Source organism: Balaenoptera borealis (assembly GCF_965194805.1).
Source record: "Balaenoptera borealis genome assembly, chromosome: 17".
Lineage (NCBI taxonomy): Eukaryota > Metazoa > Chordata > Mammalia > Artiodactyla > Balaenopteridae > Balaenoptera > Balaenoptera borealis.
This window is the reverse complement of record NC_138876.1, coordinates 970,548-987,559: the sequence shown is the minus strand read 5'-3', so window position 1 is coordinate 987,559 and position 17,012 is coordinate 970,548. Positions and strand designations below refer to the sequence as shown.

Sequence of the window (17,012 nt, the reverse complement as noted above, 5' to 3'; positions counted from 1 at the left end):
CTGCGGATGGGAGGCCCGTGCCGCTCACCTCCATGCCTGCCAGGCCCACTCTTGCGTGATACCTGTTGCTGCCCATGGGAGAAGGGCAGGCCAGGCCCCAGCACCCAAGCTGCCACCTGAGGGCTAGGGAGATGAGGGGCCAGGTCTGAACTGGCCAATCGCCACTGCTCTCCTCAGATCCATCTGCGTGCCCGCTCAGCCTGCCCAAATCCAGACCCAGCCTCTTTCCCCAAAGTCCTGGGGATGAGTGGGGGTAAGCCCAGGGAGTGCAGGTTACCCAGGCCTGCACCTGGCTGTGCGTGGAGAGGCTCGGCTATGGCCGCAGCCCGTGGGGACTGCCGCAGGCGCCTGCCCTCTGTCCCCACCAATGACGGTCCAGCCTCTCCTGCCACCTGCCCACACACCCACCTCTCCGTGTCTCAGGCCACTGCTACCCTTCCACCGCAGGGACAGTTGGCCACCGTGGCCCAGCAGCTCCTGGGGGCGGGCCAGGCTCAGGAGGCAGTGCTGGGGGCGGGGGAGATGGGGGGCTGATACAGAGCTGCCGGGGCCAGGCCTGTGGAAATGCACTTTATTGGCTCCCAGGGATCAGAAGTGTACACGCTCTGCGGCTGGCGTTGGGCAGCAGGGTGCCGGGCCTGGCCAGGCCTCGGCTTCCCTGAGGACGGTGTGAACGGTGGGCCTCACCGGACAGTTAGCCAGGCCTGCCCAGGCAGAGGGCGTGAAGCAGGGGCCCGCCGCCACGAGGGCAGCGCCCTCAGCCCCGGCAGGTTCTGAGTGGCCGCCGCTGGGCTCTGCCGGCTGAGCGCCGGGGAGAAGGCGGCACCCGCTCCCGCGGCGCACTTCACTTCCGGGCCTGCTCGTAGTTGTCAGTGAACCAGGCACAGGTCTCCTGCACGGCTGCAGAGGCGGGCGGGTGAGGCCCAGGGACGTAGGGCAGTCACCCCCGTGTCCTGCCTCCGCGGTGAGGGTGTGGAGGCCAAAGCTGCAGGGCGTCCACCCCCAACGGGCAGCAGGGAAGCTGAGGCCCGGGGAGGGGCCGGGCGGTCCTGAGGGATGGGGTGGGAGGGCTCACCCTGCTTGAAGGGCGTGAACCGGAAGTCGGGCAGGTAGGCCCGCAGCTTGCCATTACTGGCCGTCTTCTTAAACTGCCCGTCCGACTTGGTTGTATCAAACTAGGCACCTGGTCAAGGACACAGCAGAAGGGGCAGCCCACCCCCCCACCAGCCTGCCCTTGAACCTTGTCTAGCCTTCCCAGGGGGAGCCTCCAGGAGAGAGCAGCAGACCCCCTCACCCCCGGCTGCCAGGGTGAGTGCCATGGGTGCGTCAGACCCACAGCCTCCTGCAGGGAGGCCCACGGTGTCCTGCCTAGAACCAAAGGATACGGTGACCTCCCCATGGAAGTCCATGGCCTCCACCACGGCCTCGGCCACCTCCTGGATGGACAGCTCATCCTCCTCGCCCACTGTGGGGACCGAGGGGCCAACGGCCAGGTCAGGCCTCCTCTGCCTGGACCCGCTGCCGCCCAGCCCCACGGATGTTCCCGCTGCCCTGCTCAGCGGCTCTCAGGACAGACGGGTGTCCTGCCCCATGCAATGGGGGTGGGGCTGCAGGGCACCCACCTGACAGGATGATGGGCTCCACCTCATCGTACTCCCGCAGGACCCAGATAAAGAGCCGGGCCAGGTCCTGGAGGTCAGACAGCCAGGGTCAAAGGCCACAAATTACGGCCAAATGGGCCCAGGTCACCTCTCCCAAGTGCTCCTGCTCGGCGGGGTGCAGCCCAGGCTTGGCTGGGGCCTGGGTTACCCCCCTCTGGGCAGTGCTTGGCCAGCTCCGCCCCAAGTCCTTTCTCCTGATGAGCTCAGAGCTGTACCCAGCAACTTCCCTGGGAACAGGAACCTACACGGACCCAGCGAGGACCAGTGACTGCTCCCCTGGGGGCTCAGCCTGGACACCCGGCCCTTCCTAGGCTCCCTCATGCCTCCCCACAGCCAGCACGGCAGCTCCAGGAGACGTTCTGGGGAACAGCTGTGCCCCTCGCGGCACCAACCAGTGAGTAGATGAACTGCCTCCGAGGCCTCCCTGTGCCCCACACCGTCAAGGCTGAGCCGCGACCTGCGGGTTGGGGAGGGCAGGTGTCAGAGGGGATGTGCCAGCACCGCCCCTCCTCCCCGCTGTGCTCCAGGGGCCCCATCAGGCAGGCAACCAGCTGGGCAATGGGTGGCGGTCACTCACTCTTGGCCAGGTGCACCTTGTGGATGAGGCCAGGTAGCACATGGCCGTCCTCGATGCTGAAGTTGTCATGGGGCCCAAAGACGTTGGTGGGGATGACAGCGGTGAAGGTGCAGCCGTGCTGCTGAAAGTAGGCCCTGCGGGGGCACAGCATCTCCTCTGGCCCTCATCCTCGGATCACGGGCGAGCCCCCACACCGGCCGAGGCTAGCGAGGAGGGGAGCCGAGGTCTGGGAGCCCTGCCAGGGCTGCCCCCTGGGCCCACCCACCACAGGGCATCTGGGGCCCCCTTCCCCATTCTTGGCTGGCTTCAGCCTGGCACGCGCAGGAAGAGGACCTGTTCTGCACGTCGATCATCCTCTTGGCGTAAGAGTAGCCAAAATTGCTGCTGTGCGGGGGTCCGTTGTGAATCTGGGGGAGCAGAGGAGCCGCTGCTTCTCAGCCCTGCCCCCAGGCCAGGCCCCGCCCCGGCCCCGCCCCTCACCATGGTCTCATCTATAGGGTAGCTGGTCTTGTCGGGGAAGATGCAGGTAGACAAGCAGGAGACCACCTTTCGCGCCCCCACCTCGAAGGCCGAGTGCAGCACGTTGTCGTTGATGTGTATGTTTTTCCTCTGAGGAGGGAGGGGCAGGGGCAGGGCGGGTTCAGGCCCCAGGCAGGATCCCAGCCCTTACCTGCCCTTCCAGGGACAGAAGTTCAGACACACCCTTGCAGGCAGTACCTGCGCCAGCTGTTCTACCTGCTCCCAGGACCCACTGTCCAGAAACCACGGCCCCCTCCCAGCCTGTTAGTCCCACCCCCAGGGCTGTAGGAGGGTCCAGGCCTGCCTCCCCGGAGGCTGGGGGAGGGCCCTGAGGAGGGGGCCACACCCCTAAGCTCAGGGCCGCGCCTGCCCACAGGGGCTGCTGAGGGCTAGGCAGGTGAAGTACGAGCCAGGAGCCCAGGGGGCCCAACCTGGCCCCGCGGCGGGGCAGGAAGAAGCGGCCCCTCCACTCCCGCACCCCCAGGAGCTCACCCTGCTCTACTGCTCAGCAGCAGTGAAGCCTTGGCTGGCCACACCCCTCCTCCGGCCCCTTCCGGGGACTTGAGCTGGCCAGGGCACTTGGGTGGTCTGGGGAGAGGTGGTGGCCAGGCAGCCTGCTGGGAAGGCTGTCACTGAGACAGGGGCCCCCAGGGAAAATGTGGTCTGAGCTTCTGCAATCCCAGGCCCGATGCAGGGCCAAACCAGGCCAAGGCCAATTTTAGAGATGATGGGGCCAGCCCTCAGAGGCCCAGCTCTCCTCCTGCCCCTACCCCACACGTGCAACCCCTCAAGGCACATGCTGCAGACCCAGAGCCCAGCTCACACACCTCTGCACCCCTGAGTGCACCGTGGGCCTGGCTCAGTGCAGCTGGACCTCCTGGGACCAGGAGGGTCTGAAGGCCCAGGGGGCAGGAACCAGCCGGGGGTCACACGGCAAACACTGGCTTGTCTCAGCTCCTCCAACCCCCAGGTTAGCTCTGAGGCTTTTCCTATTGGGCCAAATGCCCCCAGGTCCACCTGTGTGCCCCTCTACCTACAAATCAAGTGTGGGTCACTGGGGGCCCCTCAGGGACTTCCTGGGGCCGGAACGTGAGCTTGGGAAGTTGGCCAGGAAGTTCCCAGAATCCGGGGTCCTGGCGCCCAGTGCTCACTGGGGCCCCCTCACTTACCCAGAAGTCCAAATTGTATTTGATATTCCGGAACAGGCCCCCCACCATTGCAGCAAGATGGATGACACGTGTGGGCCGGACTTTTTCAAACAGCGCTCGGGTCTGTGCAGCGTCCCTGAGGGGGAGCCGGGCCATCAGGGGCTGCTTGGAGGCCCGAGGGAACTAGCACCCTGGCTCAAAGCACTGGGGGCAGGAGCCAGGCAGGGCCGAAGGTGGGAGGGGCTGCCAAAAGGGAAAGTGTGCCGGGTCAGGCCTTGGCTGGTATGAGGGTGTGGGCTTACAGGAAGAGATGGGAGGAAGTTTGCCCAGGAGCAAAACTGCACACACCCAGGCCAGGCCAGCCACCTGGCAGGGACGGCCCACACATGAGGCTACCAGACCCAGGAACAGGCCTGGCCCAGAGCTCTCAGTCTGGAGAGGGCATGGTGGGGTTGCTCCAGGGATGAGCCCACTCACGTAAGATCAGCATCCTTGGAAGAAACAAACACCCAGTCCTCTCCGGGCAGCCTGGCCCCATCTGCTACCACCTTCTGGATGGCTCTGCCCACCAGCCCAGAGCCCCCAGTCACTAGGATCCGCATGGACCCCTGGGGCTCATCCATGTTGGCTGCACCTGCAGGGCCAAATGGTGTGAGGCTGAGGCCATCCCGCTCCCACGAAACAGAACCCCACTCCCCTGAGATGCCCCAGCCTAGGGTCACTGCCCTTAGCACTGGGCCCCACTGTGACTTCCAAGAGCTGGCCTGGGGCAACTGGCACAGTATAAGGTCAACAGGGCAGGGAGACTGCCCACTGGGGACCAGACACACCCATCTAGCCTGAGTCAACCCCTCCTCTCAGCCCTGTTCCCCAGGGAGCCCTCTGTCTAGAGTTGCACAGGGGCCCCAGGGCTACCACCCAGCTGGGAGAGCCGGGCTCTGCCCTGCAGGCCCAACCCTGACCCCCACTGGGCCAAGAAAAGGAACATTCGGCTCCCTTCTGGCTGACAAGAGAGGAGGCAGCCAACCTTGGGGCTGGGGGCTCCTGGCCCAGGTCGTTTGGGCTGCTCCCAGCCAAAGTCCATATGCTACAGAGGGGGAAGGGGCGGCGCCTGTGTATGCAGCCCGGTGCCCACCAGCGGCCAGCTGGTCCCAGCTAGCCTTCGAGAGCCTGGTTCCTTCTGGGCAGGTTGCGCTTCTGGCTAAGAAATGGACAGGCCTCGGGGCGCCACCACCTCTGAGGACCCTTCCTGGGGGCTGGAAATCTGCTCGGGCCGCTACAGGACGGCCCTGACCCCGCTGCAGGGCCCCACGGGCAGCCCCGACCGGAGGGGACGCTGCCCAGAAATCCCGCTGCTCTCGAGAGCGCGCGCAGCGCGGCAGCAGGCCTTGGGGTAGACTCCACCACGGCCGGGCCCCTCCGCGTCCCCCAGGCGCTTCCCACGCCCCCGGGTCCCCTTCCTGGCCTCACCTCCGAACCCACCGCGTCTTGCAGCTGGGCCCCCTCCCACGCTTCCAGGCCCCTCCTACGTCCCCAGTTCCTGGCACCCCTCAGGTCCCTCTGGCTGGGCACCCAAGGCCCAGGCCCCGGCTCGCCACACCACGCCCCCCACCAGGGTCCCCTCGTGCCTCGCGCTGTCTCACCTGCGCCTTACCCGACCTCCCCGGGGAGCGGCTTCAGGCGCCGGCTGAGTCCTGCCACGCGCTGGGGCTAGGTGGAGGAAGCGGGACCAGGTCGGGCCCTCCCGCGGAACTCTGGGAAATGGAGTCCTGGAGGGGCGCCCCGGGCGTTGCTGGGAAGTGGAGTCCGGCACCGCGCAGCAGCCTGGGAAATGTAGTTCTTTCCGGCTCCGCCTCCCCTGGGCAGACCCCGACCCGCCCTTAACCCAGCCTGGCGCTGGGCGCAGGCCCCTGCTGGGGAGCGTGGGGGCGTGGGAGAGGAGGAGGGGCGGCGCGTCTCCGAAAGCCCGCAATCTGTGCACCGAGGAGAGGCGGCAGGAACCAAACACCATTCGAAAAATGGAGGAGCTGCAACTCCTCAGTGCTTTCCTAGGGCAAACACTGTACATTTGTGAGAAACAACTGCAACTCTGTTACTATATACGGGACACTGAGGGGGCAGTATATAAAATATACTTTAATAAATACATTAAAAGGACAAACACGTTTCAGGAGATTATTAAAAGCAGGAGACCACTTAGGGGCCACTGCTGTAGTTCAGGTAACGAGAACTCAAAAGAAGTTTACTGACTTAAGCAACATCGAGGTGGTAGAATTAACGGGACTCATGCTTCACTGGCTATGCAAGTTATGGGGAGGAAGTTAGGAATGACTCCTGGTGTGATGGTTGGTGTTAGGTGTCAACTTGGCCAGGCTGTAGCACCCAGTGATTCAATCAAACACAAATCTAGGTGTTGCCAGTGAAGAGATTTTGTAGATGGTAACATCTTCAATCAGGTGACTTTAAGAAAACGAGACTTTCTCCTTAATGAGGGTGTCATCCATTCAGCTGAAAAGCCTTAAGGGCAAAACTGAGGTTTCACTGAAGGAGAGGAAATTCTGCCTCAAGACTGACTGGAGCATGAGCTGCCTGTGAGCACTAGCCTGCCAGCCTGTCCTACAGACTTCAGACCTGCCAGCCCCACAGTCCCGTAAATCAATTCCTTGAGATAAATCTATATCTATATCTATATCTATATCTATATCTATATCTATATCTATATCTATATGCCTGGGTTTCTAACTAGGTCACTGTAAGTACGGTGAGTGGAGTTTTCACCAAGGGAGGTAAAGAGCTGGAATAAAAACAATTGTAAACTGAATCCAGCAGCATAGTACAAGGATTATACACCATGACTAAGTGGGATTTATTTCTGCAATGCAAGGGATGGTTCCATATTCAAATTAAAAAATAAACGTAATATACCACATTAAAAGGACAAAGAGGGCTTCCCTGGTGGCGCAGTGGTGAAGAATCCGCCTGCCAATGCAGGGGACACGGGTTCGAGCCCTGGTCCGGGAAGATCCCACATGTCACAGAGCAACTAATCCCGTGAGCCACAACTACTGAGCCCGCGTGCCACAACTACTGAAGCCCGTGTGCCTAGAGCCCTTGCTCTGCAACAGGAGAAGCCACCGCAATGAGAAGCCCACGCACCACAACGAAGAGTAGCCCCCGCTCGCCGCAACCAGAGAAAAGCCCGCGTGCAGCAACGAAGACCCAACGCAGCCAAAAAATTTTAAAATAAATAATAATAAAAAAATAAAACAACGCCTTGTAATTGTTTAAAAAAAAAAGGACAAAGAAAAAAATACATGATCATCGCAGCTGATGCAGATAAAGCATTTGACAAAATCTAACACCCTTTCATGATAAGAACACTCAACAAACTAGGAATAGAAGAGAACTTCCTGAACTTAATAAAGGGCATTTATGAAAAACCCACAGCTAACATCATACTCAATGAATGAAAGACTGAAAGCTTTCCCCCTAAGGTAAGAAATTAGACAAGAATATCCATTTTTGCCTCTTCTGTTCAACATTATACTGGAATTTCTAGCCAGAGTAACTGGGCAAGAAAAAGAAAAGGCATCCAAATTGGAAAGAAGTAAATCTATCACTATTCACAGATGACATGAGATATATACACACCTTCTCCTTCAGTGATGGACTGGAGGGGAGGGTCTGATTGCCTTAGCTTCCTCCCGGGTTGACCAGTGGCCACGGGAGGGGGTGCACCCAGACTGAGACCACCACTGTGACTTCCTACAACAGATCCTAGGAAGTGTTGCAAACCAAAGGTGAGGTGCTCTTACAAAAAGAAAGGAGGAGGGGATGGATGTGGCATGGGCTGAAACAAGAGATGTTCATTACAATCCACCCCTTGAAAACCTGATATCCACATAAGCACATTTTCTCAAAAAGCAATTTCAAAACTTCCTCTCAAACCATTCCAACATAATGCAATTATTACATAGCTCTGAAACTACTCCCTCCCTCTCCCCAAAGGAAGATAATCCAGTGTCTGGTTCATTAACTGCATCCTGTTTCACCTAGTGTTTCGGAGCCATGTCATCTCCTTTATTTCTGGCAAGATTCCATCATATTTTTTGCATCTTATGAACTTAATTTGAATTTAACTATTGCTATCACACAATAGTAGGAAAGAGGTAAAGGGAAGAGAAAGGAAATAAGCTTTAAAATATGACTGTAGGACTTCTCTGGTGGTCCGGTGGTTAAGACTCAAAGTTTCCACTACAGGGGGCACCAGGAACTAAGATCCTGCATGCCCCACACGCGGCCAAAATAAATAAATTAATTAATTAATTAAATAAAATATGACTACAACACATTAAGGAAATAAATATGGAAAGAGCTACAGTCTTTGTTAATTAAAGTCTGGGGCAAACTGATTTTTTTCCTCTGTTGGTGATCTACTTCTTTTTCCTGGATGTTTGTATAGTATTTTATCCTTGTGGTTCAGTAATTTCATTAGACTTTGTGTTCTCTATTTTTTTCTTAGTGCACAATCAGGTCTTTCAGTATTGAAATCAGATATTCCTTTAGTTCAGGAAAGTTTTCTTCTGTTACAGCTTTGAATCTACATAGTTCGGGTGAAACACTGTGGGCAACACCCAAATCCCCCCTTTTCATTGTCAGTTTACTGGGTTCCTACAGCACCAATATGAGTCAAAATAAAACTTCCTGTCATATTTTACTTAATTTAATTAATTAATTAATTAATTTAGGCCACACTGCATGGCATGTGGGATCTTGGTTCCCCAACCAGGGATTGGAGATTCCTCTACAGTGGAAGCACGGAGTCTTAACCACTGGACTGCCAGGGAAGTCCCGTATTTTACTTTATTTTATATCTATATATTTGTATAGTTCCTCAAATGATCATGTATTGCTTCTGTAATTAAGTTATTGAATATGTCTGTAGAAAAATGGCTGGAGTTTCATTAGACATGGTGACGCTCAGCCTGTAAGTGGTGGTATGATGTATCCGGGAATGACAAGAATTCAGTGGGTGGTCACAGGACACAGAGGCACAGCCTCCCCCCTGCCCCCTGATGCTTGGGCAGCATTTGCAAAATAACTTTCCTATGGATCTCTGTGTTTCATGACCAGTGGCTTCTTCTATACCTGTTGTCTCATATTTCCACCATGTGTTTTAATAGTTTTTAATGTTATTATTGTATAGAAAACATTCATACTATGCAAACCTATTCTGTATGGAAGAACTGGCTGGAAAAAAAGAACAGTTCAAATGACATGCACACTCAGTGTTTCATATGGCCTGACACAAGCGAAGAGTGAGCATACAGGAAAGTGAAGCTGAGTGAGGAAAGCTACAGTGCCAACAGCGCAAGGGCTGAGCTGCCCTAGGTGGATCACATCCTCCTGCAACAAATCAGCATCCGAAAACAACAAGCCAGAACCAAATGATGACTAGAGTTATGTGACCTACCCATGCCCTTCGCCAGGTGCTCAGGGCTGCTGTGTGATGAAAGATTATCCAAAAGCTCTGTAGCCCATCTGGATTTCAAAGGCATTTAGAACCCACCTATGATGCAAATAGAGACAAAGACCTACGTTTTAAGTTTTAAAAATAAAATCTGGATGCACTTGAAAATAGTGACTTTCAAACCATCAATTTGTTCAAGAAGTACCACAGCCACGCGGAATCCAGCAGGCTACCGGGTGGTGCCCGCCAGTGCAGGCAGGCCTGGGCCAGCCCCCGGTCGTGGGAAGGACCCGAAATGCACAAGTTGATCGCGGGTGGAGAAACAATCTGGTCCCTCGTGCTGGTCTCGCTCTGGCACTGCTTGCTCCATGTGCCCGGGGACATCCTTCCGAGGCGCTCCTTGGAGTAGCAGCGAGTCCCAAGCTCTCCCCTCCAGCGGCTGCTTCCAGAGCTTAGCTTACAGAGGTCCATGCTGCCTCGCTGCACAGGTGTGATTTCTGGTGGTTCCGAAAGCTGGACTTCCAGATGAAGCTCTTCCCGCACCTCGCGCACCGGAACGGCCTCTCTCGGGTGTGGATCCGCTGGTGCTGGGCGAGGAGGGTGCTGTAACTGAAGGGCTTCCCGCACCACTGGCACCCGAAGGGCTTCTCGCCGCTGTGGACGCGCTGGTGGCGGTGCAGCGTGGAGAGCCGCGTGAACGCGCGGCCGCACTGTCCGCAGGTGTGTGGCTTCTGGCCCGCGTGCGCGCTGCGGTGCTGCGCCAGGTGCGAGCGCTGGCTGAACGCGCGGCCGCACTCCCCGCACGCGTGCGGCTTCTCGCCGCTGTGCGTGGCCCAGTGTCTCACCAGGCGCGAGAGGTACCGGAAGCTCTTGGCGCATGTTTCGCACGTGTGGGCTCGCTGCCGTTTCGTGTTTCTCTCACGGGTCCTGGGGCGCGGGCTGCGGAAAAGTTCGGGTCCCCACTTACCTCCTTTCTGGGCACCTTCTGCTTTGGAGATGGTCCAGTAGGTTCTGTGTGGTTGTCTCTCCTGGAAAAGGAAGTTCTCAAGGCTCCCTAGCCTGCCCTCGCGCCCGGCGGCTTCTCTGCAGACCAGTGTTGGAGGCCCAACCCCTGAGAAGCTTCCAGATGCTTCTGGAGGCTCTGAGGCTTGAGTCATTTTCGCCCTCGCAGTCACCTGCTTACGCAAAGACCCCCAGCTGGAATCTGAAACGAAGAGAAAGGGCCTATGTGTTACTCTGTTTGAGAAGGTCCACCTGGGGCCCCCTCCGTGCCCGGGAGCACAGGCTCCACGCGCCCGCCCTCTCCGTGGGGTGTCTCACAGGTGACCCCAGGTTCACTGGCTGTGCTCATGTGCTCACCTCCTCCACGGACCTTCCCCTCCTATGTCCCGTTTCCTCCCCACCTTTTTTTAGTGGAAGCTTGTAGCTGATGCTGCCAGCACACTACGTTAGGCCCCCTGCCTCTCTCGGATGTCGGCCTCGCTGCAGCAGACAGCTCTGCAGAGCTCTGGCTGCCAGCACCCTCTGGGGCACAGGCGCACCTCAGTCCTTCTCCAGAGCTCTGTGCTGCCAGCCCACGCTGCGTGACAGGTACCGCCCCGGGGGTGGGAACAGAGGACAAGTGTCCCATCTCCCTCACTCTGATGGACAATCCCAGACGCCTCCTGCAGCCTCTCAGCGGTCACGGTCCTGGAGCTATCGAGCTCCACACACTTGCAGTGGCGACTCTATACTGACTTCGCTCTCCTGTCTCTCTCTTCCTGCTCCCTCTCGCCTGCTTCCAAAATTGCTGCCTTCCAAATACACCACCTATACCCCAAACTCTCAGGCTCTGTGCTCAGGGCGACCCAAACTACAGTGACTGGTACTGGGGGGGGGGGCACTGCGACCAGGCCCCGCTGCTCGGAGGCCCACACGCCTCTAGTGCAGGGCTGGGCTGAGAAAGCCGGCGCAGCATCAGGAGGCCAGGGCCTTCGCGGCGGGAGCTGGAGACAGGGCCGCAGGAGGGGAGCGCAGCGTTACGTGGTCGTTCTTGCCCTCTAGCCGTGTGGGGCAGTGGTCTTCGGGAGGCCCATGGGGTCGCCTGTCCTTTGTAAACGTCCTGGACGGCACTGAGGAGAATGGCAGGCTCAGGGCAGCCACCCCCAGGGGAGGCCAAGAGCCAGAGGCCCCCGTAGCCGTCGTGGAGCCTCAGGTCCCCGCGGTGGCTGTGCTGAGCGCGGGGCACACGCTTAGCCGTAAGGCCAAACACCGAGGCCTCTGAAGACACAGGCTGGCCCGTCGCCTTGGTGGAGATTAAGGCCCGGAGAGGGGAGGAGCAGCACCCCGGGGCCCGGGGTGGGGGATACTCGCCGATGGGTAATCGATCACGGTGTGCCAGACAGTGAGCAGCTGGCCGGGCTGCTGCTTGACTTGTAGAACCAGAAAAGGCCAAGAGGTGGGGAGGGGAAGGCTAAGATCAGCCGCCATGCTGGAGAGCCCAATCCCTCACCCAGATCTGGGCAGTGCTCAGACCTGGGGCCCGCTGACGAAGGGGAGGCTGGGTGCCCTTGAGACAAACCTCCTGCAAGTTAGCACAATAGATACTCTCCTCCCCAAAGAGCTGAACGCTGGGAAAAGAGGGATGCCCACACCCGGAAGGCTGCTGGATGCAGGATTTGAGCCGACACTGAAAACAGGGCCCCAAAATGCCGTGAGAGTTGGGCATATGGAAGCTGGGTGACAAAAGGGGTGGGGAACCAAGTCACGGACCCACTTGCAGGGCCTCATCGGGATGGACGCACTTAGCAGCGGGGAGAACCCTCTCATAGTCTCCTGACCTGAGGAGTAAGAGCCATTACGTTGGGAAGGGCCAAGTGGAAGCTCCAGAAACTGCCCCCAGCCCCGGCCAAGGTCCTCAACCAGCAGCTGGGCTGTGCGCACATGGCCACCTCAGAGCGGAGGGATGCAGGGACGGAGGCTCCACCACAGCCCCATTCGGTCCACCCGTGTGGCCCATGAACCACCCGACGGCTCAGGCCTGCTGCTGGGAACCACTGGGAGCTTGCCCAAGTGTAGGCCTGGCTTCAGCTGCTGGGCCAGACGCGGTGCCTGTGGTGGCCAGAGCAGCAGCCCCTTGCACTCGGGAAGGGGCTCTCAATTTGGCAAATGTGTTCATGCACAGCGGGCCGGCGGTCACTGTGTTGATGACCTCACGCCAACTGGATGCAGTGAGCGCACTGAAGTGTACGTGCTCCGGACACCCTAGGACGACGCCCGCACGGCAGAGGGCGCGGCAGAACCTACAAAGGGCCAGGGCCACGTCGAGCCTACGGCGAGAGGCCCCGGTGACCTCGCCCTCCTCCCTCCGGGAGAGCAGCACACGCCACACGGGGGAGACTGCCCCTACCTGTCGCTGAGTGACCCAGAGGCTGCCAGTGTCGAGCAGGGCCTGGAAAAAAGCCAGGGCTCTGCCTCAGGTCCCGGCTGCGCGGGGACGGGAGCCACGGGGCCCTGCGTGGAGTCCCTGGCCAGCTGTGCCACGCAGAGCCCTTAGATTCCAGGCAAGGACACACTTGCCATTTCAAAAGTGGTGTGTGATGTGCCGCTGGGCTCTGCAGAGACCGGACAAGGGACAGAAAATGACCATGTGGTCAGAGAGGCCACCAGCAGACAGGTTACAGGCAGATGCATCTAAACAGGCCTGGCAGGTCCAGAAGACACAATTAGTCATCGGAGTGAGGGCCCGGGTCCTCACGTCACTCATCTCTTTGACACCAGCAGCTGTCTCAGCTTGTCCCCGGGGCCTCCCTGGGACCCCAACAACCAGGTGGTCCAGGTCCCACTACCTGCCTGGGTGGGCTCCAAACCTGGCCAGGGGTGGGGCAATCTCCCAGGGGCAGAGCTCAGGGCTGGGTGCCTGCTCACCAGCTCCGAGGTGAGGATGCAGGTGAATCCCAGGGCAAGGTCACACCTGGGGAGAGGCGTGCGATGGACGGTGCACAGATCCACTGTGGGGAAGGCACTGAGGGACCAGCGGACAGGACGGCCTGTCCTGTGGGTATCAGCTAGCCTCTGTCCTTGGTCACCGGAGCTTGAACAGGTGAGCCCATGGGAAGAGGAACCCCAGTGCAGGGAGGGACATACATAGTTCCCTCTTGTGGAGGCCCCTCTAGCTGCTGTCCCCACTGAACGGGTGACCTGTCAGCAGCAAAGGCCGAATCCTCAATGTGAAACCTGCAGGAGACTGACCAGTGCTTGTGGGCAAGTTAATCACACAGGACCTTCCATCCTGGAGGAGACAGTGGCTGGTCCCAACCAACACTGATACCTACCCCAGACACAGGTCTGCCTGAAGCACCTTTGCCAGCACCCTGCTTCTAGGGCCCACCCCGGATTTCTGGACGTCGGAGCCACAGCTCATAGCTTTAGATCAAGGTATCCATTTTGTGGCAAAGGAGATAAAACAGGAGGTACAGGGCCTCCAAAAGCACTGGTCCTCCCATATATGCACCACTAGAGGCAGCAGCCTGATGCAACACGGCAAGGTTCTGCTGAGGAACCAGCTGTGGCCCTGCCTGGGGTGCACAGGCACTCAACCAACGGCAGGTGCACAAGGAACCAGGGCCATCTGTCCCGGGACCCACATGCAGCATTTTTGCTTCCGCTTACTAGAACCTTTGGCTGTGCGACAGAGGCTGCGTGGCCTGCAAAACCTGAAACACTTTCTGTCCTACCCCCCGACCTCCCAGGAGGGGAGAAGGGCTAGTGACTGAGTTCAGTCCCCAGTGGCCAGTGATTTGATCAATCGCACGCATGCAGTGGAGCCTCCAGAACAAGCCTACGCAAAGGGGTTCGGAGAGCTTCTGGGTTGGTGACCACGTGGAGGTGCTGGGGAGTGAGCACGCCTAGAGAGGGTGTGGGAGCTCTGCACCCCTTCCCCAGACCTTGCCCTGTGCCTCTCTTCCACTGGGCTGTTCCTGAGTTGTGTCCTTTATAATAAACCGGTAACTCACCAGTAACTGTTAAGTACAGTGTTTTCTTGAGTTCTGAGCTGTTCTAGCGTATTAATCAAGCCCAAGGATGGGGTCGTGGGAACCTCCAATCTACAGCTGGTCGATCAGAAGCACAGGTGCCAGCCTGGCCTTGTGATTGGCACCTGAAGTGGGGGCAGTCTTGTGGGACTGAGCCCTTCACGGACAGGGTCTGCGCTAACTCCGCGTGGTCAGTGTCAGAACTAAATTGTAGGACACCCAGTCGATGTGCAGAGAGGTGGAGACTGGTTGGTGTGAGGAACCCCCCACATTTGGTGTCGGAAGCGTTGCTGTGAGAAATAGAAAACAGAAGTTTCTGTTTAACGGCAGGTGGACAGACATGTCCTGATGGTGCGATGGTCACCAGCGGGCCACTACCACACGTGGCCAGCAGCCGTTCTTGGAGGCTGGATGTCTGACCCAACCAACGTTAAATATTCTGGCTTTCACCCCTGTGCCAATGGCATCATTTGGAGCCTGAGACCCACAGCGCAGAGAACCAACCCCACCCCCAACTTTCAGGACTTGAGCCAAGAGCCTCCCCGCAACTTTGGCCAGTTGGGTTGGGTTTTCGGTTCCTTGCAATTGAGGGTTCTGACTGATAGCTCATCCCACGGGGACGACCATGTGACTGTCCTTCTGTCTGACCGTTCACGACACTGGCTGTGTGTACTGAGCGTATATACTGAACAACCTGAGGCCCGCGGCATCCCTCATTCACCTGTGCTGGGGTCTCCCGCGGTCTCTCCTTCCTGGGCCCCCAGCAGGTCCGAGCCCCAGGGCTCCTTTCCTTGCTCCAGCTGGGAGATCAGATCTGGTTTGGATCCTGGAACTCCTGCCCGAGAGGAAACGGGTGAACTGAAGCGCTGCGGCACCCTTGGCTTCCCGCCCCAGGGGTAGCCTGGGACTGGGGTTTAGCTGGACCCAGGATGCAGGCCTGGAAACGGGGGGGGGTCTCCCCAGGAGGTCGAGGGGCACAGGGAGCAGGGCAGGGACGTGGGCTCAGCCGAGGTCCACAGCTGTGAGAGAAGTGGACACTCCCGTCACCCAGCAGCAAAGTGCTGGGAAAGGCCCTGACCCGGGGATCGGTCCAGAAAGCCCACCTGCCCCCTGGGCCTGGGAGCAGAAGCTCCTGGCTCTGGTCCTGGGGTCACAGCCAGCCTGGCCCCTCTGGGATCCCACCTGGGCTCTGAGTGGGGGCTGGGGGTGGGGAGGAGGGAAGGCGTGGGGCTGAGACCCCTCACCCAGGGAGGCCAGGTTCCTGTATGTCTCCAGCATCACGTCTCTATACAGGGCCCTCTGCCCCGGGTCCAGACGTGCCCCTTCTTCCTGGGTGAAGTGCACAGCCACGTCCCCAAAGGTCAGCAGGCCCTGAAACAACACTGGTGCTGCCCGTGGGGTCACCACCTCAGGACGGGGTGGGGGAATTCAAGGTGGGGGAGGCAGATGGCTCACTAGCAGGCGTGTGGGACCCCTGGACCCCGTCCCAGGTACCCTGCCTGCCAGGGGACCCCTAATGACAACCCTCAACCCCACCTGTCCAGCTGGCCCTATTTCTCTCCACCCTCCATCCCCCAACCTGCTCCCTATCGTCTTCCTTGCTGAGTGTCCCTTCCCCAGCCTCAGGGAGGCCCCGGGGGAAAAAAGGGGAGGGGCGAGGAACGCCCCAGTGAGTCCCCTCGTCCTGGAGAGGACCTGGGACTCAGGGTCCCGGGTGCGGCGGGCTCCGCGGAAAGATCTTCCGGGGGGCAAGGAGCCCAGGTCCGGGGGGCAGGCGCGCTCACCTGGGGCCCGGCGGCCGGGGAGCTGCCCGCCATGCCGGCTCCCGGTCCCTCCGAGGCGAGGGCAGAGGGCTGCGGAGAGGAGAGCCGGCAGGGGAGGGCGGCGGGCCCGGGGGGTCCGGACCCAGCCCCGGCCCTTCAGCGGCGTCAGCTACGAGGCTGGCCGGGACGGGGGCCTCCCGAGGACGCCGACGCTCTGCTTTGACTTGAGGACCCGGGCGCGCGGGTCAATCCATAATAAAGCAAGGGAGCTGGGTGGGCGCCGCGCGGGCAAGCGGAAAAAGCCCACCCACCACTCCGCCCGGCCTGCCTGGGGCGAGGCTACAGCTCCCGGGCTCCGCGGTTCAGCGGGGTCGGAGCGGCGCCGCGCCGGACTCACCGCCGAAGCCCAAACCCCGAACCGGGCCGCCCCAGCCCGCGCACGGTGGGCGGGGCGGCCCCCGCCTGGCTCCTCCCCCTCTTTGTCTCTGCAGGCCCGCCCCGCCCCGCCCTCGGACAGGTTCTCAGGCCCCGCCTCCTTCAGGCCCCTTTCCTCCTCCCGGTTTGCTCCACAGGCACCGCCCCCTGCAGGCCCTCCGCGCGTGCGCGCCCAGGGCCCGCCTCCTTCGGTTACTTGCGCTGGGTCACCTGGGACGCTTGCGGAAGGCACAGGTTTCGGGCCTTTGCCGAGGGAGTTCTGGTTCCGTGGATCTGAATGAACTTGGGAATCAACTTGAGACTCTAAGGCAGACTTAGGAACCTGTTCCGGACCCTCCTGTTCCTAGGACAGTCCGCATCCCCTCCACCGCCTGGCGGGTGCCGCCCTGGGCTGCGACTTCGGAAGGCCTGATAGTCACACGCACGG

The 17,012-nt window shown here is 59.6% G+C and overlaps 2 protein-coding genes across 9 annotated transcripts; both read right to left on the bottom strand.

Annotated features, from left to right (window-relative positions):
* Nucleotides 1-557: 557 nt before the first annotated feature.
* Nucleotides 558-5,669, bottom strand: GFUS (GDP-L-fucose synthase). 3 transcript variants are annotated; one of them, XM_082364076.1, is made up of 11 exons: nucleotides 5,549-5,662; nucleotides 4,383-4,539; nucleotides 3,927-4,041; nucleotides 2,719-2,847; nucleotides 2,572-2,645; nucleotides 2,239-2,372; nucleotides 2,054-2,118; nucleotides 1,623-1,689; nucleotides 1,386-1,465; nucleotides 1,076-1,175; nucleotides 558-900 (listed from the first exon to the last, which is right to left on the bottom strand). In XM_082364076.1, exons 2-11 carry the CDS (start codon nucleotides 4,526-4,528, stop codon nucleotides 845-847), a joined length of 966 nt encoding a protein of 321 aa, XP_082220202.1. In that variant the 5' UTR covers nucleotides 4,529-4,539; nucleotides 5,549-5,662; the 3' UTR covers nucleotides 558-844. The 3 variants fall into 3 exon arrangements, with proteins under 3 accessions (XP_082220202.1, XP_082220201.1, XP_082220203.1); XM_082364075.1 differs by lacking the exon at nucleotides 4,383-4,539 and having other exon boundaries at nucleotides 5,549-5,669; XM_082364077.1 differs by lacking the exon at nucleotides 4,383-4,539 and having other exon boundaries at nucleotides 3,927-4,148.
* A 353-nt stretch (nucleotides 5,670-6,022) lies between these two features.
* Nucleotides 6,023-16,606, bottom strand: LOC309615015 (zinc finger protein 688-like). Of its 6 annotated transcripts, none has more exons than XM_082364078.1 (5): nucleotides 16,172-16,606; nucleotides 15,632-15,794; nucleotides 15,109-15,222; nucleotides 12,764-12,805; nucleotides 6,023-10,579 (listed from the first exon to the last, which is right to left on the bottom strand). In XM_082364078.1, the coding sequence occupies exons 1-5, from the start codon at nucleotides 16,202-16,204 to the stop codon at nucleotides 9,828-9,830; spliced, it is 1,104 nt and encodes a 367-aa protein (XP_082220204.1). In that variant the 5' UTR covers nucleotides 16,205-16,606; the 3' UTR covers nucleotides 6,023-9,827. The 6 variants fall into 6 exon arrangements, with proteins under 6 accessions (XP_082220204.1, XP_082220205.1, XP_082220208.1 ...); XM_082364079.1 differs by having other exon boundaries at nucleotides 15,109-15,219; XM_082364082.1 differs by having other exon boundaries at nucleotides 15,632-15,775.
* Between the last annotated feature and the right edge of the window lie 406 nt (nucleotides 16,607-17,012).